Source organism: Lemur catta, chromosome 5, assembly GCF_020740605.2.
Source record: "Lemur catta isolate mLemCat1 chromosome 5, mLemCat1.pri, whole genome shotgun sequence".
NCBI lineage: Eukaryota > Metazoa > Chordata > Mammalia > Primates > Lemuridae > Lemur > Lemur catta.
The window spans coordinates 14732261-14757141 of NC_059132.1; the positions used below are offsets into that span (position 1 = coordinate 14732261).

At 45.3% G+C, this 24881-nt stretch overlaps 1 protein-coding gene across 1 annotated transcript; it reads right to left on the bottom strand.

The window, feature by feature from the left end:
* LOC123637968 (gamma-aminobutyric acid type A receptor subunit pi) lies at positions 1–24856 on the bottom strand. Its single transcript, XM_045551191.1, has 10 exons — positions 24677–24856; positions 20499–20592; positions 19916–20034; positions 15224–15291; positions 14219–14436; positions 12021–12103; positions 7085–7222; positions 4932–5084; positions 4230–4417; positions 1–2133 (listed from the first exon to the last, which is right to left on the bottom strand). Exons 2-10 carry the CDS (start codon positions 20549–20551, stop codon positions 1831–1833), a joined length of 1323 nt encoding a protein of 440 aa, XP_045407147.1. The 5' UTR covers positions 20552–20592; positions 24677–24856; the 3' UTR covers positions 1–1830.
* Between the last annotated feature and the right edge of the window lie 25 nt (positions 24857–24881).

Below are 24881 nucleotides of genomic sequence, written 5' to 3' on the forward strand. Positions count from 1 at the left end.
TGGGTAGCCAATATGGTATATTTATTTCACAGTTCCACATCTTTACAGTTAGTTGTCCTTATATAATGCTTACATGGGATTTCAGAGCAGATATTTCCTTTTAACACTTTTTTTAAAAAAAATCACAGATATGATTGAATCACACAACCACATTCCACCTCTTTTGATCCAGCCATTCCCATTAGATGTGTGTTGTTAAAAGATCAGGTGATCAAACCTATAGAAATGGAATTGTGATAAGTATCATAATGGGAAAATGAATGAGGGCCTTTGAGTATGGAGAATTGCAAATGAGAAACCCTCTTTTAAAGCCATGGCTTATTTCTGAAAGGAAGGGTAAAACCATGGATTTATTAGAAAAGGGAGCTAAGGAGTTGAAGATGTTGAGATTCTTTAAAATAATCGAGGCTGAGCTGGAAGCCTTTACCCTGGCACACTCGCAAGTCATCACCTTTGGTGCTGTTGGCTGAGCTTGGCCAAGGAACAGGGAGAGACGCACACTTGTGCTTCTTGTGTTAGGGTGAGGCTGGCTGGCCTTGGAGAAGACAGCTCACCTGTAACCTGAACATAGGTTTTATAACATATCCCACTGTTACTCAGAAAATTCAGACTCAGGTCCAACATTCTGCTCACACAGGACATGCCACTCAAAGCAGTCCAGCTAGAAGGATTGGGGATCTGGGCAAGGCCAAGCTTACTTGAGCTAAGCCACTTGTTCCTGGGTAATGCAGCTTGTTATCCAATCAGCATCATTCCTGGTCATTAGAGCACAGGGATGAAAGCTCCTCTTGGAAAGATGCAGGGGCTCTGCTGCCAGGAAAGTGGTGCTCAGTGCTAGAGTAGCAGAAATGACAGAATGACAGGGACTCTCTGACCATGTCAACCAGGTATTTTTAGTACTTCACTAGTACATGAGTAAAGGTGACTAGAAAATAGACTTGATTCTGCAAGTCTTCATGGCAACAGTCCATATTAAGACTCCTAGAATACGTTTTAAAAAAGTTCTTCCATTTCTATCTGTGAGAAAAAGGCTTTTTAGCATTGTGTAGGACTGATGTGCATATAAAAGTAAAATGATAAGACATGTATAAAGGGAGAATAAAGCCTTAGAGTCCTTCCAGTCTGGGGAATCCATTTTATCTTGGAAATAAGAGATTTATGTTTTATATTATTGATTCACTAACTTTTTCTTCACTTACATTTGATTTTCAGTGATAGGGCTTACTGGAGTTTGGGGACAATTCTACTGTGGTATTAAATAATACTCCTTCTTAAAAATACAGCTTGGCATTGAGTTAGTGCAGTGACTTCCAGTGAATTGATATAAGCCCACATTTCATTTTAATCAAAAACAAAAAAACTAGAAAATGTTACTCTCTAAATAGGCAACGATATATTTTCTAAGCACTTCAGATATTTAGTACATAACATGTATGATTAATGTAGAAACAACCCCTGACACTTGAAGGTTACCCATTGCCTGTAATGGTATCCTTCCTATGTTTTTATATGAGGTAAGTACAGACCAGGGAGCCACTGAGGAAATAGTCAGTCCTGGGTACAGTCTGTAATCTTGGGCTCCACAGGGATGTTTTGGTGAAGATGCAAGAGCAATGAACTGATGTTTCTATTACAAGATCCCATAATGCTAGGACTTCTACACATCTCAGAATAATGGTTAGGGTCCATTCTTTTAGGAGACATACTCAAATGTTCTCTTAGTCACTGGTAGCACCATTGGGGCAAGGTGCACACTTGACCTAGAATACCACTTACATCATTACCTTGTTCTGTTGAAGACCTACGGCATGCAAAAAATTCAATGTCGTCTCAAAAATACATGTAGTATGCCCAGTAAAATACATTGGCTAGCATAAAAATCAAAGGAAAGAGTAGTTTGGAATATCGATCAACATTACTGGGGTTTTGAATCGTGAAATAATCAACAATCCTGCCCATTTTTTCTCGGAAGACAAACTTGAACTTGTCGCTGGTTTTCATTGTCAAGTCGCTATAGTCTACGTTATTGCCGGAAATTTCAATGCTGGCGAAGCTGATCTTCCGTTTAAAGCTGGAGATGGAGCTGTTGATGATGTTAGTGATATTGACTTCTTCCACTTCCTTCGCTGTTGCCTAGTTCATAGACAATGCAGTTAGCCTAAAAGACTTGACTCAGCAAGATAAATAAGTGGGTAATGAGCTAATAAAAAGTTTAGAGGCCTAAGTATTGAATAATTAGGTTTAATAGAGAGTGGCATTGAGTGCCTCAGAAACTGGCTGGTAAGCCAGACTCGGAGTCCTGTTACCCTGATCATAGGCACCTGTCCAGATGCAGGTAGCCAGCACGTGTAACAGAAAGAATAACCATGGCCCCTCTGGACATGCAGTGCCGTGTGCTAGATGCCAAACACACAGGCTTTGAAACTAGCAGACCTGGGTTCACATCCCTTTCTGTCTCTCACCATGGTGAAACTTTAGTAACCTTAATCCCTTTGAGACTCAATTTCCTTGCCTCCCAAATGGTGATGATATTAATACCTACCTCCTGAGACTGATGGGAAGATTAAATGGTATAAATTATGTGAAGCATCTAGGAGGTGTTTGATGAGTTTCAGTCTGTTCCAAGGAGAAGGGAGTGACTGATTATGGAAGATAATAAAAATTAGCTGTGCCCTGAGGCCTCTGGCATGCAAACAGAGAGAGTCTTGCTCCCTGCAATTCCCGGGAGCTGCCATTCTCCAACATGGCTGGGGTGACGCAGAATGTGGCAGTGTAGTAATGTCAGAGAGAGTGTGATTTGGGTCCTTGGCCAGGCCACTGACTAGGGGTGGGATCTTGGATGAATTAGGTCACATGTCTGAGTGGCAGATTCCACAATACTAAAGTTGGGATAATAATGGCACCCATTTCATTGGGTTGTTGAGTGGGCTAAAGGAGATGTTGGTAGGTGTTTAGGATGCAGTAAATACTCTGTAGCACAGGTATTATCATACACACACCAAAATAAGGGCTTTCTAGTGTCTACAGTGGATGCTTTCAGTAATCCTCCAACCTCCTTTTTACCAATCTAGCAAATCCAGATTTTGGGGGGTAATTCAACTTCCTTCCTTCCCCTTAAGGAAGTCTATGGGGAGCAAATAAAATGAAGTTCACATTCTTCTTTGGTGTGTGGGTGATATGACTGTGTATATCTTTGCTCATTAGAGCCAAACCCAAGGGGAAAGCAGCTGAGTCTTTGGCTATTCTCGTCCCTCATTCCTCACTATTAGACCCTGTGTGGCCCTAACACTTAGCTAAAGGTGGGCTCCTCTTCTGAATTGGATCCCTGTCATGTTCTCACTTGTTAGCAGGAGCTTTAGTATGACAACATCTATCAAATTTGGCTGCCAAGTAACCCCAGGGTTCCATGGGCCTGTAGAGAGCAATAGGTAAGAGCGTGGCCCAGTGCCCACTGCAGGTGGGAATAACAAGCAGGTGTCAGGCTTTGGAAAGCAGATTTAGGTTGGGATCCCCGCTCTGCCTCTTACTACCTGTATCCCCTGGGATAAGCCACTTACTCTTCTTGTTCCTCAGACTCCACAACTGTAAAAATGGAGATAACAACCTCACTAGATTGTTATGAGCATTTTAAATGATATAATATTTGCAAATGGCTTGTTACTGTGTCTAGCACATGTAAATGCTTGATAAATAATTACCATTATTATTATTCAGAGAGCCGGACCACAGTGTTCCACTGCTAAATCAAATAATGACAGTCCTTCTCAATTAGTAGAAAAAAATGCTAACCAAGAAATTTGTCACAATCTAATTTTTCCATACATTTTTCACTAAACCATTACTTGTATAATTTAAGAATACCAGAATGCAACAGAAGAATTAAATAGCAAAAACATATTAATCTTAAAATTATAAGCAGCTGATCATGGTTGGTTTGATATTGGACTTTTCATGGATGCTTGTTTTTGCGATTGTGGTTTTATGTTGCATACGGATAACATAGTTATTTTCTGCTGGAAAATTTAACCTATTAATATCTCATTGTATTTGGTGACAAGAATGGTCTTTTTTAAGGGGCACTATGACATTCAGATGTGCCCACCTGAACAAGGATGAGACTCGCTGGAGCAAAGTGAACCACTGGGGATCAGGAACCGGGCCCAGCCCACCTCTGCAGACCAACCCACGGCACGAGTGATGGGTCAGACCCAGGGCTGTCGAATTCTTACCCTATCTTTGGCTGCCATCTGCTGTAAGGAGCTGTAGTGAGCAACTGCGTATTCCAGTAAGGCCCCAAACACGAAGCTAAAGCAGATCCCCAGGTACACATCGATGGCCTTGATGAAGCAGTTGGTGTTGGGAAGAGAAGTGCGGGACCCGATCATCAGTGTGGTCATTGACAATACGGTGGTCACTCCTGGGAAAACAGGCAGGAAATGTTCCCATGTCAGCGGCCAGGAAACCCTCTACCATCTCCTATCGCAGTGTCTCCGTTCAGGAGTTGGCAGCATGAGGACAGGACGCAGAAATGGAGCGTATCTCATTTTGAAAAATCTGCAACCTTCTGGAGCAGGGTTGATTTGTCCATTTTGTACAGATTATGAGTGATGTGGCTTTCTAAATGTTTGCCTTCTGTCTTCTCCTTGGAGAGGGTGGTCAGTACACAAAATAACCGACAATGGACCATCTAACCACAATTATCCCTTACCTGTCACTGTGAAACATAAGTTTAAAAAATGCACTACTCCTAAAGTAGTCTCTCCCTGCCTCTCTCTCTCTTTCTCTTTCTCTTTCTCTTTCTGTAAAAGAATTTCTCAAGAAACCAACTCTTGGAACTTCCCCTGTAACTATCAATGAAAACAAGGATAGAAGTGGAAAAAAAAATAAGTACCTGATAACCCGGTTCTTAGGAATCTGTCGGAGCTGCTTACCAATGCAGGTTCTTGCAGGAACTGAATCGAGGGAGATCCAAAATGAAACCCAGGATAACACCACCAGGAAAGTGGAAGGAACGTAGGTTTCCAAAATGAAATAGAGGACATTCCTTCGAAGCTCAAATTGCAAAACCAATCGCGTATAATTTCCTGATAGGGTGAACAAGAGATAAGTCATGTCTGTGCACATAGCAGAGTGGTTTCCCTATGGGATGTTTAACTTAGCTATATGCATATTAAGCCCTCTATTAGTCTCCAAAATCTGGTTAATTATGAACTGTCATTATGGTTTCCATAAGAGATACTGCTATTGCATCGAATGGAATTTACAGGGGTGCTGCTCCCCCATTTACCTCCTTCTTCTTGTGCTTTTCTCTATCACAGTATTCCTACAGCAGTGTAACTACTGGCTTCCTCGACCTCTATCCCACTGGACAATGAGTCCTGCACACAAAGTAGTTGTTCAGTAAATACCTATTTGATGGAGATTACCTGAGGCCATCCATTTTTCAAGAAAACTATGGAATAGACCTAGCAGACCTATAAAATATATTTTAATTTTTGAGGATTTTGGAGGCACCCCAGATTTTACGGTACTTCAGGGCTATCCCTAGGAAACTAGAAATGTAGTCTAGATGTGGAGAATGTATGCAATGGACGGTTATCATAATAGAATGCTGTGTAGCAAATCTGCTGCTATAGCACAAAACACGTGCAGGGGGTAGGGTACCAAGCCATGCTCCTGCGGTCCTTCTGTTAAGGGAGGTGAGCAAGTGGCAGACAGAGCAGCAGTGGCCAGCACTAGCGTGGTGGAAGGATGAAGAGGTTTTCCTCTGGGAATAGGGGAAGTCAGGCTCAGAGTGGAGTAGAGGGAAAACAGGACAGCGGATGACAGCTGCCCCAACCCCATGCCACCCCCACATTGACGCCTAAAATCTAAAATTATACGATTAAATAGCTAAACAACAGAAATATTACTGAAAAAATATAGTACAGAATAAAAATATGTCATTTTAGAACCTGATGGGACCCTAGCGACAACTTACTGTTTTACTTTATTAACGGAGAAATTGAGACACAGGCAGTGTTAGTGACCTGAGTAAGGCCCCGTGGAAGATGCTGGAAGCAAACATAGACCAGGGCTTTTGCCCTTTGGTCCGGGGGTGTTCTATCCATCTGCACTGCTTGCTTTATTCCCTCGATTTTGAAAGTCCATGTTTGAAAAAAAAACACTTAGAAACAATATTTGACTAAATAATAACATTCTTTTGTACTTAGAGTAGGTATGTGCCACCTGGAATTAAATAATTTTGAAAACTGAAGCCATTTTTTTGCATGAACCCAAATTGGGACTCCAGATTTGGTAAACCACGATGGCATAAACTGAATTTACAAACTTGTTAATTTAAAAACTTGTTTTTAAAGTGTTAAGTGTTAGTTATTTGTTTATTATAAAAGTAACAATGCTCATTACTTAAAATTTCTAATTTTTACATAGTAATGACTTTGGTATACATGTGATTTTTAATATCTAGGCTCAACTAAAATACATAGAACCTTTTTTCAGGGTGTATACATTGAGGAGAATAAGCGTTCTTAATATTATCATGAGGGAGTGAGAAGAAAATGCCAACTGCTTATATAAAATTGCATCTTTTAGAAAATCTCTATCTACAAATGCCAAAGACTAAGAGATTCAATGCTGGTGAATGAAGTGAACAAGTAATTCTTCCTGCCAAGCTTGCAATAATTAGGGTGTTCATACTCTCGTTGACTCTTGCTGCTGTCTTCTTCATCTGTGAGTTGCGTTCTTAGCTTTATTCTTTGGTGGCAGAGAACCAGTGCTCCAGTTAGAAACATGAGTACATTTTATGCATAAGGAAGGCACAGAATTTGAGCAATCATTAGAAAATATTATCTGGAGACAAATCATGCTAGGCTTCTGAGCTGGTCCGGAGGTCTGCTCCCCTGTGGATAATTTCAATACTAAGGGTGGAGCTGGTAGAATAGCAGAACCCAAACTCAACTCTCTCGCTCCACTGGGTCCCAAAGAGGTAAGGGGCGGAAGAGATGATATATCTGACTCATAGAGCCACCCTCTATCTCGGGCTGCTTATTTTTATTTTGTACAATTTGTCCCACGAGTTTACCTGTCTCCTGCTGCGATCTGGTGACCAGGGTGAAATACCGTTGTATGGTGTACTGAGCAAGCCGCAGGTTTTCCAGCCCACGCACAGAGTCGTTGCCTCTCAGCCAGGTGAACTCCACGTCATTTCCATCATAGCCCCCTGGCAAATAAAGCGGAGACAGTGCAAGGACATTGCAGATTGAACTGGTCTTGGAAAATGCTACCATGTGGAGACAGCATGAGCTCTATCTTGATGGCGAATTGCTAGGACTATTTGCCATCAATTGAGAACTGGTCCTGTGCTAAGTATTGTGTAGATCTGGTGGATGACACGCCTTTAGAGGTGGACTCCTTCATAATTTAAACTATCTTTATTGAATGTATATCTATGAACACACAATGGCTGATGCTTGACACTGCCTTTCAAGAATGCCTTCACAAGCTCTGCTGGTGTTTTCAGGGACTTTAGAACTGACTTGTTCATATTTCCACATTGGCATAAATGCAAAAACAAAAACAAAAAACCTGCAGCCGGCTGCCTTATTGATGTTTATAAGTGTGTGTTTAATAAATCTCAAAGCAGTTTAATTAATACAGTTGATAATAGCAACAATAGTTACCTTTTATTAAACATTTATGTTAGTCCTTTACACATTATGTTGCTAATGTTCTTGCAGTAATTTCTATATTTCTTCAATTCCAAGATGGACTTTTAAAAATATTTCCTGAAATTGATGGATCTTACAGTTGATTTATATATAAGCAGTAGAGCTTTTTTTCCCCTAAAACATTGTTATTCAATAAATGCTCTTCCTTGGGATTGAGGAATTATAATGATTTTCACACTTTATTCTGAAAATTCTCAGAATCAGAGATGTTGCCTAACTTTCTCAGGATAAGGCAAGCAAGAAACAAAACAAGGACTGCATCTCAGATGATAATAATATTATCTATCATTTAGTAAGCAGTTACATTTCTAAATGCTTCACAACATTATCATCTCATTTAATCCTCGAAATATCTCCTTGAGAAGATATACGAATGGTTCATAAGCATATAAAAAGGTGCTCAATATCATCAATTCTTAGGGAACTGCCAAGCAAAACTATGATAAGATGCCTCACACCCATTAGGATGGCTACAATAAAAAAGACCAACAATGACAGATGGCCAGAACATGGAAAGGCTGGGACATTACTGGTGGGAATGTACACTGGTACAATCGCTTTGGAAAACAGTAACAGTTTGGCAGTTTCTTAAAAACTTGCACATAAATTTACCATTTGACCCAGTCAGTATTCCATTCCTAGGTATTTGCCCAAGAGAAATGAAATCATGTCCACACAGAGACTTGTACACCAATGTTTATAGCAGCATTGTTAATAACAGCCAAAGGTGGAAACAAACCAAATGTCCATAAGCTGATGAATAAATAAATAAAATGTAATATACATTCATACAAAGAAATACTACTCAGCAGTAAAAGAAATGAAGTACTGATACACGCTGCAACATGTGTGAACCTCAGAAACATTATGCTAAGAGAAAGAGCCAGATACAAAAGACCATGTATCTTATTGATTCCATTTATAGGAAATATCTAGAAAAGGCAAATCCATAGAGACAGAAAGTGGAAGAGTGGTTGTGTGGGAGCTGGTGGTGGGAATGCGGAGTGACTTCAAATGGGCATGAGGGGTCTCTTTGGGGTGACAGAAATGTTCTAACAATGGCATGTGGTGATGGTTGTACAACTCAGTAAATTTGCCAAAAATCTTTGAATTGTACACTTAAAATGGATGAATTTTATGGTATATAAATTATACTTCAATAAACCTGTTAAAAATTAAATCTTTGAGTCAGATACTATCATTTTTCCCACTTTGTTGATGAGGAAACCTGAGGTCCAGGGAGGTTGGTTACTCACCCAAAGTCACACAGCGAGTGATGGGATTCCAGTACCTGGGATCTCAAACACAAACCTATATTGCCTTTGTTTGCAAAGGCTACTGGGAAATGTGATGACCGTGCTGGGACTACCATTTTGTTAAGTCTCAGCTTATGGCACCCACTGTTTAGCAGGGGTTATTTCTCCCCCCATGGGGCAGAGAAGTAGTCATGAGCTCTTAGGGGCTTTCCAGGTAAAAATTATTAAAAATTATCTGTGGGCTGTCTCTTGGAAGCCCCCAAAATGTACTGAAGCTACTGAAGCTACTGAAGCTGTCTGCATGGGCCTATGATCCCGAAGAAATAAAAAAAAAAAAAAATCTATAAAAGTGAGTAGCACAAGTTCCTATACTTTGCTTTTACAACTAGTAAATGCTCACAATCATTACATTACACCTTTCTGTCCCTGAGTGAATATGGGAAGTTGTGTGATGGTATCAATTCTTTTCTAGGGATGGCGCTTAGAAAAACCCTTAGCGAGGTTTCTATGCCCCCTGACTGCTACTAAACATTCAGCCAAAGGTTCCTCTGCTCACTGGGGATGGTATTTGTACAAGCAGAGTGCAGAAGTTTCCAGGAGAATCTTGCTCCTGGGATTTGAGATGAGGCCAGCCATGACACATGGAGGATAATTACCTGTTCCATGTGGGACTGAAAATGAGTTCTCTTTTTGATAACCTCAAGTTTTATTCTGCCACCAAACAGCTGTATTGCTTCAAGAAGGTTTTGCATGCATTTAATCAATAAGATAATTAATCTGTTTGTCTGAGTCTTTTAATTAAATGTCTACTTCTGAAAAATGGCTTCTGCCTCATACTAGTTGTGCTTCTCTGCTATTGCCCACTTGTGACCTTACATAGGCGTGCCCACCACTCTCTGGAGCTTGACTGCGGACCCCCACCCCCACCCCAGACACAAGACATCCTTTGATGCCTTAATAAATCCTGTCTGTGGTGCTGTGTGCCTATCACAGGCGTCCAAGCTTGGTGGGCAGTTCAGAGTGGTTTACTAAGGAACAATGGAGATTGTATGACAATGCCAGGGAATTCATGCGTCACACATCAAATTTAGAGTAAATCCTCATTCTTCATTGTGAGCAAATCCCCAAATGACAGCTTAGATGACCATTTACTGGCATTACTGTTTAAGGTTTATATATATCAAGTAATTTTTTTTAAAGTTGGAAGCAGTTGTGTGATAAATGTCAACGATGGCGTATGTACCACGTCTCACCTCCGCTGTGTCTCTTCTTGCTTCCGTCTCAGCGGATTCCGAGTCCCCCTGTTTGTCTTCTTGGCCAATTCCGGCCAATCCCAAATGTCTCATCTCAAGTGACATTTCCCCTCGGAAACCTCTGACTCCCCCAGGCTGCCATAGCACCATGACTTTTGATTGTTAACATTCATTCTGCTATAATTGCTTAAGGTCCTGTACCCTCGAGAAAGACTTCCCTTAGGACACACAGCAAGGGAAAACACTGGGGTTGGTCCTAAGTGATGGAAAGGAACTGGCACAGGAATGTGCTTGGGACCACTGTGTGGTCATCACACTGTAATGCAGTTTAATGTACTGGCAGGATTTGGGGACTCCAGTCCAAGCATCATGTGATTATTCAATTTGGGGAAAAATAATGATAATAAATGGGCACTGGAGAAACTGGAAAGCAGTTATTAAAAGCTTTTCATTATCCCCATATTACTGTTTAAAAGCACTTTATGGTATATTCAGGAAAAATATACAGCTCAGATCACAAACAAGCCACTGGAACAAAATCCTTAGGTGACTCCAGCCCAGTGGAAGGACTGTTAGAGTTTAGGGGGACTTTGGGCTTTGGACCCAGGCTACGTGGGTTCAAGTCCCAGTGTTGCTCCTTACTGTGTTCCCTTGGGGAAGTTATCAAATCTTAATGAGCCGCAATTTACATATCAGCAAGATGGGAAGCACAATATTTATCTCCTAAGATTATTTGGAAGGTATCTAGTAAAATGCCTGGTATGCAGTAAGCAATTGGTAAATGGATGCTATAGTACTTATTAGGAAGAGAACATTTATTATTATTGTTAATGACAAAGTTGTTTGGCCAAGGAAACCAGGGCAACAGCAGACTGAGGTCACATGGCACATTTTGTTACCTCCTCCTAGCAGTCTTTCCCCGTTAGCCTTTCTACCTACCCTGCAATGGATAGTGAGGCTTCCTATTAACTATGGCGCTTTGCACTAGGATAAAGAAAAAAGGAAAGCTTTTGAAGCTTTCTAGAACTAGAGGGTAGCCTTGGGCATATTTGCTGACAGATGAATAGGAGATTGATGAAAGGTCCATGACCTTCTCGTCAGTGACTAGAGGAACCTGTGGCTAATTTGATCTTGGTGGAGTAGGGGTGGGTGAAGGTCATGGCCGTGGAACGACTCACGAAGAACTCATCTGGAACCAGAGACCCTTTGAGAACTGGTTGCCAGAGAGATGGCATACATAAAATGTTAAAAGTCTAGGTATCTAGATCTGTTTTCACCAAAATGTTTTCTGCAAAACGGCTGTCTGACAAAATACTCATGAAATGAGATTCCATGGGTAAATAAATTTGGGACATTCTAACCACTCCTTCTTGGAATTCACATGGAATTAGCTTAGTAGACAATGTGTAAGCAAATGGAAATGCCTGTGCTCCGATAAAAGTTTGTTTACAGAATCAGGTGATGAGCTGGTTTTGGCATAAGGGCTGCGGTTTGCTGACCCTGGGTCTAGACGACTAGCTGCATTAAAACATTTCCTTCGGTTGTCTTGTCCACTCGAGGTGGAGATACTTGGTACTAACGCACAATGATTCTCTCCAAAAGGCTGTAAGGTGTTTCTTTGAGAAGTCCCTAAATCTGTCAGGAAGTACCGTCAGAAGGGCTGAATCCATTGTGAATCAGCATCAGGAAAAGAAACATCACTATGTTCGGACACTCTTCCTGAATGCACAGATCTAAGTCACCCAGGACAGTCACCTCAGGAGCCTGCAGGGCATACTCACAGCTTTCCAGCTGCAGCTTGCATGTCTGTGTGTCCATGGGGTACTTAGACAGATCCATGTTACACGCAACAGTGGTCGTGATTCTAAGAAAGGAAAAATGGGTTCAAAAAGAGTGTTATGAAGAATCTATAGAAAGTATATATTCCCGCCCAACGGCCACTCCAAGAGGACGTTCCCTTGAACTCTCATAGGGAACATGTGGCTTGGAACCTGCATCCAAAGCACCCTTAAGGTTTTCCGTGCTAAACAATGCCTGTGAGGCTCTGTTAAAACTGGGTTGCAAAGTGGAGAAAGTCAGAATCCTGGCAATTCAGAGGCAAAACTTGTAACAACGTCACAGAACAGACTCACTCATGGGCTTGTTTGAGATGCTTTTGCATCCAGTTTTAAAACTTAATCTTCATGGCAGACCTGTGTGGGGCTAGAACAGTGCTCACTGTCACTGTCGTCACCATTTGGCAGCAGATTTAGGGGCTAGCTTGGGCTCACACGGCTCTGAGTGGCAGAGCTGGGACCAGAGTCCAGGTCTCCTGGCTGTGGTGTTCCCACAGGGCCTGCCCACTCTCGGGATGAGGGCTCAGAGCAAGTGGAGGACCAGGCACTGTGGCTCATGGGGCTTAGCGCCCAGAGATGTTCAACTGAAGGTCAGTCAAGGCCAGGCGAGGAGCTCATGCTTGTAATCCTAGCACTCTGGGAGGCTGAGGTGGAAGGATTGCTTGAGGTCAGGAGTTCGAGACCAGCCGAAGCAAGAGTGAGAACAAAAACATCTCTACAAAAAATAGAAAAATTAGCCAGTGTTGATGGTGCGTACCCGTAGTCTTAGCTACTTGGGAGGCTGAGGCAGGATAATCGCTTGAGCCCAGGGGTTTGGGGATGCAGTGAGCTATGATGATGCCATGGCACTCTAGCCAGGGTGACGGAGCAAGGCTCTGTCTCAAAAAAAAAAAAAAAAAAAAAAGTCAGTGAAACCCTCACAGTGGAGATTTTGATCGACAGGCTTTTATCTTCCTTTTTCTTCAGTGTCATCCATTTTTATTAAGCACCCTTATTTATTCAGCACTGTGCTAGGTGCTTGGGGGAAGTGGAGGTGATTATAGCATGTTGCCCACCTCAAGGAAGCTCACACTCCTTTAAGGGAGACAGAGAATAAGGACAGCTGCTATTTCCAAATGCTGACTGTGAGCCATCCCTGAGCTGAGTGCTTTGCATGCATTAATGCATTACCCTTTGAACAGCCCCACTAGGTAGGAAATATTTGCATTCTCGTTTTGCTGCTGCTGAAACTGAGGCCCAGGGAGTCAAGTGAGACCTAAGACCACAGAGCTGCTAAGGAACAGAGCAGGGACTCGCACCCAACTCTCTCTGACTCCAGGCCAGGCTATTAAACCTCACACAGGACTGGCTGTGGTACATGCCATGCCACAGACAGAAGCACATGTACACATAGGAGCATTAGGTTTGCACAGTCCTTGTACAGATAAGGGTGAGTCCTCTGCCTGTGGCCTGCCTCATGCGACACCCAGGGAGCACCTTTCCTGTTCCAGCCAACCAGAGGCTCCATGAACAACTGGGTGGAAGGAAGTTTGAGCCTCAGGGATTTGGGAAGAGGGCAGAGGGGAGCCCACGGCTACAAGCACCAGAGGCTTTGGGGCACTGCATCTTCATTTTCTGTCCAAACGTGACTCAGACACGCAGAGATGCATTCTGGGGCTACCCCAGCTCCACTGAGCCCCATGTGGGGAAGTTCCTGGCCCGCACCTCTCTGTTTGCTCCTGCAGTTGCCCTTACTTCTTCCCTCGCTGACTTCCCTTCACCTTCTAAGACTCAGCTTGGAATCCTGTGAGAGCCTCCTCTAACGTTACCTCCAAACCAGTAACCTGCTCCCCAACCTGGGTCCCAGCTCCCGGGACATCCTTTGTCTCCATATCCGTGTCCTTGGGGAGACGTTTCATTCAGCTCTGTATCCTCGGTGTCCAGCACAGGGCTGGCACAGGGCAGGCATTCTGTAGGTGCTCACTGAGCCAGACTAAACTGCAGGAGGGCCCTGCTATTATGGGGCAAGGATCCAGGAAGGCAGGAGCACGAGAAGCACGGGACCTCAGAGGGGCCGTTTTAGTGCCTTCTAGAAAACCCAAGATGCATCTGTGCCTTTCATCCAGCCGCTTCCCCCACCCCTGAGGTCGCAGGTGCCTGCTTACCTGAGGGCGTACAGGACTGTGCCGTTGGAGAAGAGGCGGATGAGCCTGTTTCCCACGGTGACTTCGTGGAGGAAGGACTTCTTGGACTCCACGATGTAAGTGTCTGGCACCCAGAGGAACTCCACGAGGCGAGCATCCAGAGTGAAGCTCTTGTTGCCTTCGAACACCAGCCGCTGGTCCATCCAGCGCTGTCGGAGGTATATGGTGGCCGTGTAGTCCTGAGGGGGACGCAGGGGATGGAAGGGATGCAGCAGGGAGAAAAACCCCCAAAGCAGAAGAAAAGTGGTCAAATTTTACTCCCCTTCCCACCTCCACTTAGATCAAGTGTACACAGACATGATGAATAAAATTATGTCTTGGGGTAGTGGCACATGGCAGTAAAAGAACAAACTACCTTATTTATTCTGGATAATAACTGCCACTGCCATGTTCACGACCTTAACCTACTTGGCACACAAGCTCATGTTGCCCTAGATCAAAAGCCTTGCCAAGTTGTTGAAGCATTTGCTGGGCTGAGTGCTTAGGGTAGTCAGGGACTTACGCAGAATGCATACTGGGCCCTCTTGGCAAACTGCCTTTAGTCTGACCTTGTCTTAAATGTGTTCTCTTGAGTGACAGCGTTACTGAAAGCAATCACTTAATTGTCAGTTTTCACCAGCTTGTCTCCCTCTCTGTGAAGGACCCTGTATACGAGGCTCACCTACTACAGTTTTATTCTTTTCCCCAATTCTTATCCCTCCCCAAATGCACCCACTCCGTTCCCAGGTTTCTCTCCTCCTGGCCTTTGACTCCATCTTCTTCCTGGTACTCAGAACATCTGTTCTATTAATACAAGAATCTCCCACTGTCTTGAGTTTTGGGATAGGTCGCCAGCTTTTCCATTCCAAATGGAGGAGGGCTATAAGTCTTTCTTTTTCTGTTTTGGGGTAGCTAGAAAATGTACCCCCATTGAACACAGAGAGAGGGATTCCTTGGGTGGAATACTGAGGGGCAACACTTACTTACCATGTTACTCTCTGAAATGCTAGAAATACTTGCAATGTCCAGAGTCAGTGCTATCTGAACTGGTTCTCCTAAGAATGAAGAAAGAATTGGAAAGGCATGGAAACACAAGCATAAGGTTTCCTAATACTACACTCGTGGATTAAAAAAAGATTAAAAATTACAAAAGTAATACTTGCTTGTTAGAAAAATTTAAACAGTCTAGAAGTATAAAAAGTGAAAAGTTAATTTCTATCTTTCCCTTTTCAGGAGTAACCATTGTGTATAGTGCACCCTGCTTTTGTATGAAAAATATGCACAAATAAATATGTAGTTATCTTAATACATAAGAGAGACCACACTGTTTAACACATTGACTGCCACATTAGAAAAAGATGTTTTTCCCTTGGGGCTATGGTGTTTTATTATGAAAATATAATAAAAACTTCGAAAACAAAACAATCTTTTCTAATTTAATGAAAAATTCATTATTTTTATTGTTTTCTGTGAGTGAGTTATATGCAATTAAATTGTCAATATTAGTTGTAACAAGAAGAATATCAACAAGTAAGATTTTCATGAACCAACTGCAGTTACATATGTTTTACGAGGCCTTAGGCTCAAAACCAGCGTGAGTTAAATACAACTCACATGGCAGTTAATATGTTAATTGGTGCATATTTTAAAGAACATAGTGATGAGATATTTGCTACTTCTTCCGTGGAGAGTTTTTCCTATGGTGCTTGCATTTATTAATAGACCTGTAACAGAGATTTGGTAATCTGATTGTGCAGATGTCTTCATGCCCCCTTGATAAGTAAATTTACCACAAGATGGCTTTCAAGACTGCTCACAGCTGAGCTTTTGCTGACCTCCTGACACTTTCCTCCCCTTCCTTTACTCTCCTGGAACCCTAAACTATTTAGAATTCTGGAACCTTGCCCACTTGGGCCTGTGTGCAGACTCCTAGGTCTCAGTCCTGGAGTCTCAGCAGACGGATTGAACTTCAGCAAGAGCCAGTCTGAGTCCTAGAGACCGCGGGGTCAGAGCCAGCTTTTCAGGAGCCAGGCCAGGCCGGGCAGTTTACTCCTCCTTAGACGGGAATGTGGAAGAAAGGGCCTGGACCCCAGCTCTGTCACATCCCCGTCCTGTGACCTGAGAAAGTTACTGAATCTTTAAAACCTGCAGTTTTCTCACTTGCAAGTGGGGATGATACTAATGCCATGCTAGGGTCATGGAGAGGGTTAAAGGAGATTAGGTGTGTGACGGGGTCTTTGTGGAGTGGGGGCAAGAGAGAATGTATAGGAGGTGCCTGCCCAGCACTTCTTTATGGACCAGAAGTTGCTCATAAATAGTTCTCTGTACAAAGTTCCCAGCAGCATGGCCGTCTGTCACATAATAATAGGTAGTCAAAAAAATGGCATTTCCCTTCCGTTTCCCACTCCCTTTCATAATCCTAGCCAATTTTGGAAAAGGAACAACTTTGTGCACCAGGTTAATAGATGCAATAGTGTTCACTTGCAAAAATAACCCCTGGTGGATGCCACAGGGGACTGTGACAATGCGTTAACCAGGAAGAATAGAGGTGGATTTCAAAAGAAGCTTAAAAACATGTAATCAATAGGAATCTGGCAAAGCAACTCGCTTATTAATCCAAGAAAAGCAAGGCATTGAATATAGGTAGGAATTTGGAAGTGGAGTTTTGGAGCAAATGCAATTAAAAAATAATTCAATGTTAACACTTGGAACAGGGAGTGATCTTTGAGGGCAGACCCTGGAAGGTGCTGAAGGGGTGTGGTTGCTCAGTGGCTCTCTGCCCCTCCAGGCAGCAAGGTGCAGCTCAAGATGAGGAGCTTGGAGTCAGAGAGGGGCGTTTGAATCTCAAACTGGCCACTTAACAGCCTTGTGACCTAGAGCAAATTGCTAAGCCTCTCTGTGCTGTGGTTTCTCACCTGTAATATAGAATTACTGGGGCTGCTATGGGTTGAATGTTTGTCCTGTCCAAAACTCAAGTTGACATTTAATTACCGTTGTGATAGTATTAAGGTGAGACCATTATGAGGGGATTAGGCCATGAGGGCTCCACCCTTACGGCTGGGATTGATGGGAGAGTTCGGCCCCTCTTGCCCTCTCTTGTGTTCTCGTGCCTTCCGCCATGTGGCGATGCAGAAGGAAGGCCCTCTGCAGATGCTGCCGCCTTGGCACTGGACTTCTCAGCCTCTAGAACTGTGAGCTGATACATTCCTGGTCAGTTTAAATTACCCAGTCTCCGGTATTCTGTTACAGCAGCACAAACAGCCCAAGATATCGGGGTTAGGTTGGGAAGGACACAGCACCTATTTAAGTGCTATCGGTCAGTGCTAGCTGGCCTCCCTGAAGATTGTAGAGAATGGAAAACACACAAGCTCCAGTCCTGTCGTGTTTTTTGTTTAGTTTATTTCTACATAGTCCAGTTCAGGCCTTGCCTCAGTTGGCTTTTTTATGGACCGGAGCTTGCTCTTCTCCTTGGCTATAAAAGCAAGGTGTGCCACCAGAGGGCAGCTTTCTCCTAGGAAAGAGGTCAAAGCCAGTTCCTGGGTGGTGCTCACTACTGCCTGCTCACAAACCTTTGCTCTGTTCAGCTCAGTCCCTGAAAAATCCTGCGGAGGTCTTGTCTCCTAAGGACCTCAGGGTCCTAGAATCTGAGTGCGCAGACATTACGGAGAGCAATGGCTACTGCAAGGGCCTCCAGGCTGCCATGCAAGTATAGGCTCCTTTAGGAGGTAAAGTGCCTATGGGCATAAAACAAGGGGTGAAAGGTTGTACCTTCCTCTCTTTTTGACTGAGGCCCCTGTGCCCCATTTTCACCCCAGGTGGGACTGGGCCTCACATCTCTGTTCTCCGACTGAGCTCCTTGCCCAAGCGCCCTGCAAACACCAGCCTGCTGCTGAGTGGACCTGACCAAGGTGTGCAGGCTCACATCCTTGTCATTAGTGTTTAGAATGGCCTGGGAAAACCCGGGGACATTGGAGCCTCTACAGGTTCCTTGACACAAGGATCTCAAACCCTGATTATGTGGCCCTGCAAATGCATCTCTCAGATCTCCAGCTGAGGGGGTGTAATCAACTGAGGGCCCTGGCGGCTGTGCTTTGCAATCTGTCACCTTGCTCCAAGGCCAGGCTTCCCACAGGCTGCAGCTAACCAGGGACTGACACAGGGGGGATACGAAGGCAGGCCTTTTCCTTGGAGGCACAGAGATGGGACTTCTCTGATGGCAGCTTTGGCTCGAGGACTCCCTGATGGCCTTTCTCAACAGCACCGCCACCTAAGACACTTCCACCTGGCCTTTTCTCCTTCCTTCTCTCCTTCCCCCAGGGTCCAACTTGCACTGTGGTCTGACAGCTCCCCCAGCTTCCCTCTCCTCTTGCTCCATTTTCCCTCCTAGACATTCTTCCACCAAGTATCTTGAAGATGTTGTCCCCCCTTGTGTCTGCTCCTTGGAGGATCTGGACTAGCGCACTAACCCTAGCCCTGACCAGAGAGTTTTATCACCCGAGGGGAGGAGCAGGAAGGGGAAAGGATTGAAATGCAGTGTACCCGTCCATATGGCAGGCACTGTGCTTCAGGCTTACACACTCCACTGCATTCCGTCCTCCCTGCCAGAGAGATGGGCTGTCCCCATTTTACAGAAAGGGAAACTAAGGAACTTGCCAAAGCAGCAGAGTTAGGAGCCAAACTCAGGCTTGTTCAACTCCAAGGCTCTTCCTATTCCTTTCTGCTATGAGGAGGTGTGTCGTTGGTCTCATTCCCTCCCTCCTTGCCTAATTCTTTCGACAAATATTAATCGACAACTTGTTATATGTCAAGTATTAAGCTTCTACCGGGGTTAGTTAGTGAGGTATGAAGCAAGACTCCTCCAAGGGGTTGCAGCCTAGAGCTGGGACAGACATAAAACCGGTTACAGTATAACAGGTTAATGGCTATGACTTGAAGGTATGTCCAAAATAAAGTGTAAAGAAAGAGGATGGGGCCTGGAGGAGTCTGGGAAGGCATCTCAGAGGAAGGAGCCTTTGCACTGAGGCATGAAGGAAAAGTGGCATTTTCCCCGGGAGTCAAGTTGGAATAAGCAATCCCCCAGGCAGATAAACAGCCTCCATAAAGGCCCAGAGGCCTGGGAGGCCAAGAATGTCAGGACACATTTGGGCACACCGTGGAGCTTCGTAGGAGGAGGAAGGCAGGGTAGAGGGGAGGACAAGAATGGCAGCCAGAGGCCAGGTTGGGAAGGGCCCGGTGTGCCCGGACTCCGTGCCAGGTCGCTGGGGCACGTGTGGGTGTTCCGGGTCACCTAAGTGGCAGTGTGAGGAGTGAGCTGAGAAGGGGCAGCCTGGAAGCAGGAAGACCAGGTGGGGTAGTCCTGGTGGCACATGGTGTGTTCCTTGAATAATGGCACTGGAAGTGGGGGCAGAAGAAAGACAGCGTGTGAGCGGTTGTTAGGAGGCTCTTGTAACCTCAGCAGTGGGAGAGAGTATTTCTTTATCTTGCAGGTGGAGAGCAAAGTGCTTTCTTCAAGGTAGCGTGAAGAGTCATTAGTAGCTGTCCTCATCCATCATTGTCAAGCCTTAAATAGGCTGCAGATCAGAGAATGGCATCAACTAAAACCTCCTGAAACCCTCCCCGCGTACTGTCTCTGCTCCTTGTCCCTTCAAATTGATGTCCTGAACGTAAGGGATAGCCTACCGCCAAAATTGGGCCTGAGAAACTTGTTATATCCGGCTGTGAGGTTCTCAAAGCCAGGCAGGGAAAGCTTGTCACTTCTGTTGACCTCGACGTTAAACTGACGCCCCTGGATGCACATCCTGGAAGAAAACATGGGTTTTGTTGCACATGTTTGATTATGTGTGAATAAACATTTACGCACATGAACTTGAGGTTGTGTTTATGTGTGTGTGTGCGTGTGTTGTGCCCATGGACCAGACGTGACTTTCCTAAAGAGAAATCTCTTACTTTTCAGCTGTCGAGTTAGCATCTCCATTTAGGACCCATTTGCCATGGATCAAAACATGCTGATGATCTGGGAACCCTCCAGGTATCTTCTCTAAAAGCACACGGCCTCCTCCATGTATGACCATTTTGGAAGCTTCTCTTCTCTAACTAGAATACATAGCAGGAAGTTTCGTAATCCCAGTGCTCCAGGGAAGCGAATGGTCTGGATTTTGCCTTGCTGTGGGTAAGTGGGAAAAGCTGCCATGCCCCACACCCGACCAAATGCCTATACACAAAGCGACTCAGACCAAGGCCATCTGGGGGTAGCAAAGCTCACCTCTGAGTGAAGAGACACAGGCACAAGAAGGTCAAATGGGGACTGTAGTTCATGTTGGTCGCTGCTCACTCGGAGGGGTTGAAGTAGGAATCGCCTGGGGAAACAGGGGACAAGGTGAGCAGCAGCTGATCCAACAGGCTCACCCGCCCCCAACCTGGCCCCTCACTCCTGTGGGGGGGTGGGTACTCCATTTTCCCAGCATGCACGGGGAGCAGCCTCTTTCCACACCTTTTGTTTACAGCTCCTGCTCCCTGCGTTCCCTCCAGGAATGACTTCATTTAGGAGACTTATAGTTTAAATCCACCCCAAAGAAGGGTTGAGAGCTGGTTTAGAAAGTGGCTCCCCAGCACCGATCTACCCCAGAAATACAGCTGATCTACCCTGGGAACCCCAAGACTATCGTTACCCTGTCCTCGTCCTGCCTTTGCCAGGATGGACACCCCCAACTCTACACTCACCCTGACTGAGCCAGACGTTCTCTTATTTATCCCAGGGTCTAGGCTTGCGAGGCCTGCTGTGTAGACAGGAAATAAAAACCCGAGAACCTTCCATGTGCCAAGTAATGATGGGGCTGCCTACTGCCCCTCCCCTTGGCCAGGACTCTCCCCTCAGAAGTGGCTGGGGACGGGGCCTTAGCCAGTCCCAGGACACTGGCTGCTCTCTGCACCTCCCAGACCTGCTCCCTGGGAGCCCGAAGCCATTCAGCCGGTTGCGGTGTAGGAAGCATGGCCCAGGGACTGGCCTCCTTAGGTTTGGGAGCTGCCATCAGACGTCCCTCTGAGAGAGTGGGAGGCAGCCAGGCAGGCCAGCCTGTGTCTGTCACGCTGTGACAGCGGAATGGGGGTTCTCAGGCTCAGGCCCCATTGCCGGGCAACCCCGGGGAGGATCATCCCCTTCTGTGTGGCAACCTTGTGAACCAGGCTGCTTTCTAGAATCTAGCCATTCTAGAGCTTAGGGTGTGACTCAGCCATTCATTAATGTTACTTTACTTACAAGACCAATATGTGCTCATTGTAGAAATGAAAACAAGACAGAAATGGACAAAGTTAAAAGTGTAGGTCCCAATAATATGTCAGCGTGTGTGCATCGATGACAACACATGTAGCACTCTGCTGCGTGGGGTGCTGGTGGTGGGGAAGGCTGTATGTGTGTGGGGAGCTCAATTTTGCTGTGAACATAAAACTGCTCTAAAAAAATAGAAACAAAGAAAGTATAAGTCCCTTCTTCATTTCTTCTCTCTAGTCTCATACTTCAGAGATAACCACTGTTAACAGTTGTTGTATCCGCACATACATATATATGTTTATATACATATATATTTCTGCATGAAGAAAAAATTAAAAAGCAAAATTGGGGCAATAGCATCCACTTTTTGGCTATTTACTTTTTTTTCACTTGTTTAACATAGCAGACATTTATTCACTACTCAATGCATGCTTACGCTTAACCAAGCATATCTGGAATCCTCACAACTCTGTGAAGTATTTACTACCATTCTCCTCATTTTACAGGTAAGAAAACTGAGGCTTAGAGAGGGTAAATAATGTCCCCAAGATCATGTGGCAAGTGAGGGGCAGGACCGAATCCAAGCAAGCTGACCCAGGCGTTTTCATCACTGCACCATGACACATGCTCTGTCCCGATATCAGTAACACCTTCCATGCCAGTTCATTCTTTCTCAGGGCTGCGGGGTATCTCCTAATATGAATGCACCATTTACATAACACATGTTCCACTAAGAATGCTAAATTATTTCTAAATGTTTGCCTGTTACAAAATCAGGAATGAACATCTTTGCACATGGGCAAGCTCTTATAATTCTGCTCTCTGTCATGTTAGCTGTTTCCTTCTCTCTCATCAAAAATACCAGCTATAAAATCAACATCATCAATCCAGCAAAGATCAAATTCACACTCTTCCTTTGGTCCATCTCTCCAACCCCTGTCCTGCCCCTTGTCCCAGCATCGAGTTTAAGAGGGTCCATGGAGGGGCTCCCGTGCCCTCCATCCCTTCATTCAATTTTCCAAAGGCTTTTTGAGCTTCTGCTATGAAGCAAACACACATGAGGCACCATGAGAGCTCCCTTCTAGCAGGGGAGAGAGATGTGTAAGTGGTGAATTGGTGTTCCCTATAACCATCCCATAATAGGAGCAGAGGCAAGAGGATATTTAGTATGCAAAGGAAGTCAGTGGTCAGCTCCATTGGGGGAGGATGGAACAGAGCCAGGATGGATGTCACAGAGAAGGTCATTTGATTCTTAAAGAGTGTGTTGCGTTACCCAGGTGGACAAAGGAGGGGGGCCCTCCGGATGTTGGACAAAGATGGGAAGGATCACATACGGCCACTCTGCTACCCACTTACACTCAGCCCCTTTCTCCAGCCCTCAGCTATACAGACTTCTTCCTAGTCTGGCCTGAATTGTCATGGGTCTCATTTTAGCATATTCCTCAATTCTTACTCCTCCTACAGGAAGCCCCCCTTGATCAAATAAGTTGGGGAACCATCTAGTCTTCAGATCCAAGACTCCTATTGAATGATGTTTGCCCTGTGGCCCATTCCTTGCTGGGAAAAGGGAAACATTGTCCCTGGGCCTCTGAACGTCCTCTAAGGAGCCGCCCCATGCTCTGAGCAGCTTTGCCCAGGCTAGAGCCAAAAGTGTGTCCCCATCCTACCCTGCTTGCTAAGTTAGGTTGCTGAATGTGTATGTTTTACAATGGAAGAAGAGAGAAGCTGGAAAAGCCTTCTAAATGCCCACAAGGTGCTAGATGCCTCGTTTGGTGCTTAATCTCATTTAATTCTCTTGGCTGTGGGGCCCAGTGGGTGTTAATTTTTAGATTTGAATCTCAGATTTGTAAAGGATTTGGCTGAGGTCACACAGCAACTGAGTGGCCATGATTCGAATCTGTTTTCCAACTTCTTTGTGCTTCCCAAGTTCACACGGAATCTAGGGAGAGAGCCTCCAGCCTCCCATGCTGAACGGATTCCATTTGACGCTGGTCCTTCTTACACCAAACCCATCTCTGAGATGCAGTGTTGCATCCACAGACGTCCCAAGTAATAAGTGCCACAGGTACTGGAACCGCATGTGGCAGAGGAGCCAATCATTATGTGGCTATTTATGGTCGGCCAGCCTGAACGGAGGCTCGGGCCACCAGTTCTGATACAGATGCTGGGAATGGCATTTAGCGGAGAGGTGCACCAAGCCACCAGAGGACAGTGTCCTGAGGGTTGTCCCTCCAGCTGCAACACAGATTCTGGCTAGAACCATCTGGCCTTCTGGGACATGGCACTCAGGAGGTCCTGGGAGGCTCCTGAGCAGGGGCAGCCCATGCACTTGCCCTTCCTGAGGGCACTGCTGGCCAACCTCCTGCCTTTCCTTGTAGAGGAGAGCCTGAGCTTTGGATTCAGACACACCTGAATCATTTAACCCCTCAGAGCCTCAGTTTTCCCATCTGACAAATGGGAATAGGTAGCATTCAGTAAACAGTTTTCATTCTCTGCCTTCCATGTCTCCCATGGGGAACCCAGTGATCCTGCTATGACCAAGAGAGCCCAAAACTCAAGCTCTTTCTAATATACCCCAAGCTGCCACCCAGGGTGTGAGGTGACTGGTACCACCTGAGGAAGGACAGGACATTAGGGTCATGTAGGTGGCTGAGGACACCTTTTTCTGGACTGGCTCTGAGAAGCAGAGGTAATTCTGCTGAGATTTTTACTCCCATTTCCAGTATCTCCATCACATAAATACTGTGAAGCCCAGCATGTCAACCCCAGGCATGATGTCCTTGTCCTCAGTCACTCCAGCATAGATAGAATCATCTGCTGGGAAGCAGGAGGGGAGCCTGAATTATGTTGGGGCGAGGAAAGGCATTATTGCCACGGGTCCTCCTTAGGAAAGTCATGGAAGGTGAAGTGGTGCGTGGTGTGCCCTGTGTCTGCTGGCCTTGGCTGGGGGGCAGCACGGGCCGGGGGGGAACACCTGTGGCTCTAGTGTCAGCCAGAGGGGCTCTATCTAATCTTGGCTCTGCTGCTTGTTCTGAGACGGCGTTACCCGACACAAATTCAGTGCTTAGCAATTTCCAGGCCCTGCCCCCTCCCCGAGTCCCAGCAGGGCTTGTGTTCGGATCTCCTGTCTTCCCCTCCTTCCAAGCACCAAGAGGGGCCGGCAGTTCCCTTACCAGGCAGCTGTCCAGACTCTGTTAGGGCAAGTCCTCTGGGCCTTCAGGCAGGACTTTCAGGCAGGGCATGCTCTTCTGGGTCCCCGGGGTTCTTCCCATCCTCAGCCCTGACTCCGAGGATGTGGGCGCATAGCCACTCGCAGGAGGAGTGGCACTCTCTCTGGGGACGACTGGAGCTGCTCAACCTGCTGGGCAGAAACAGGTG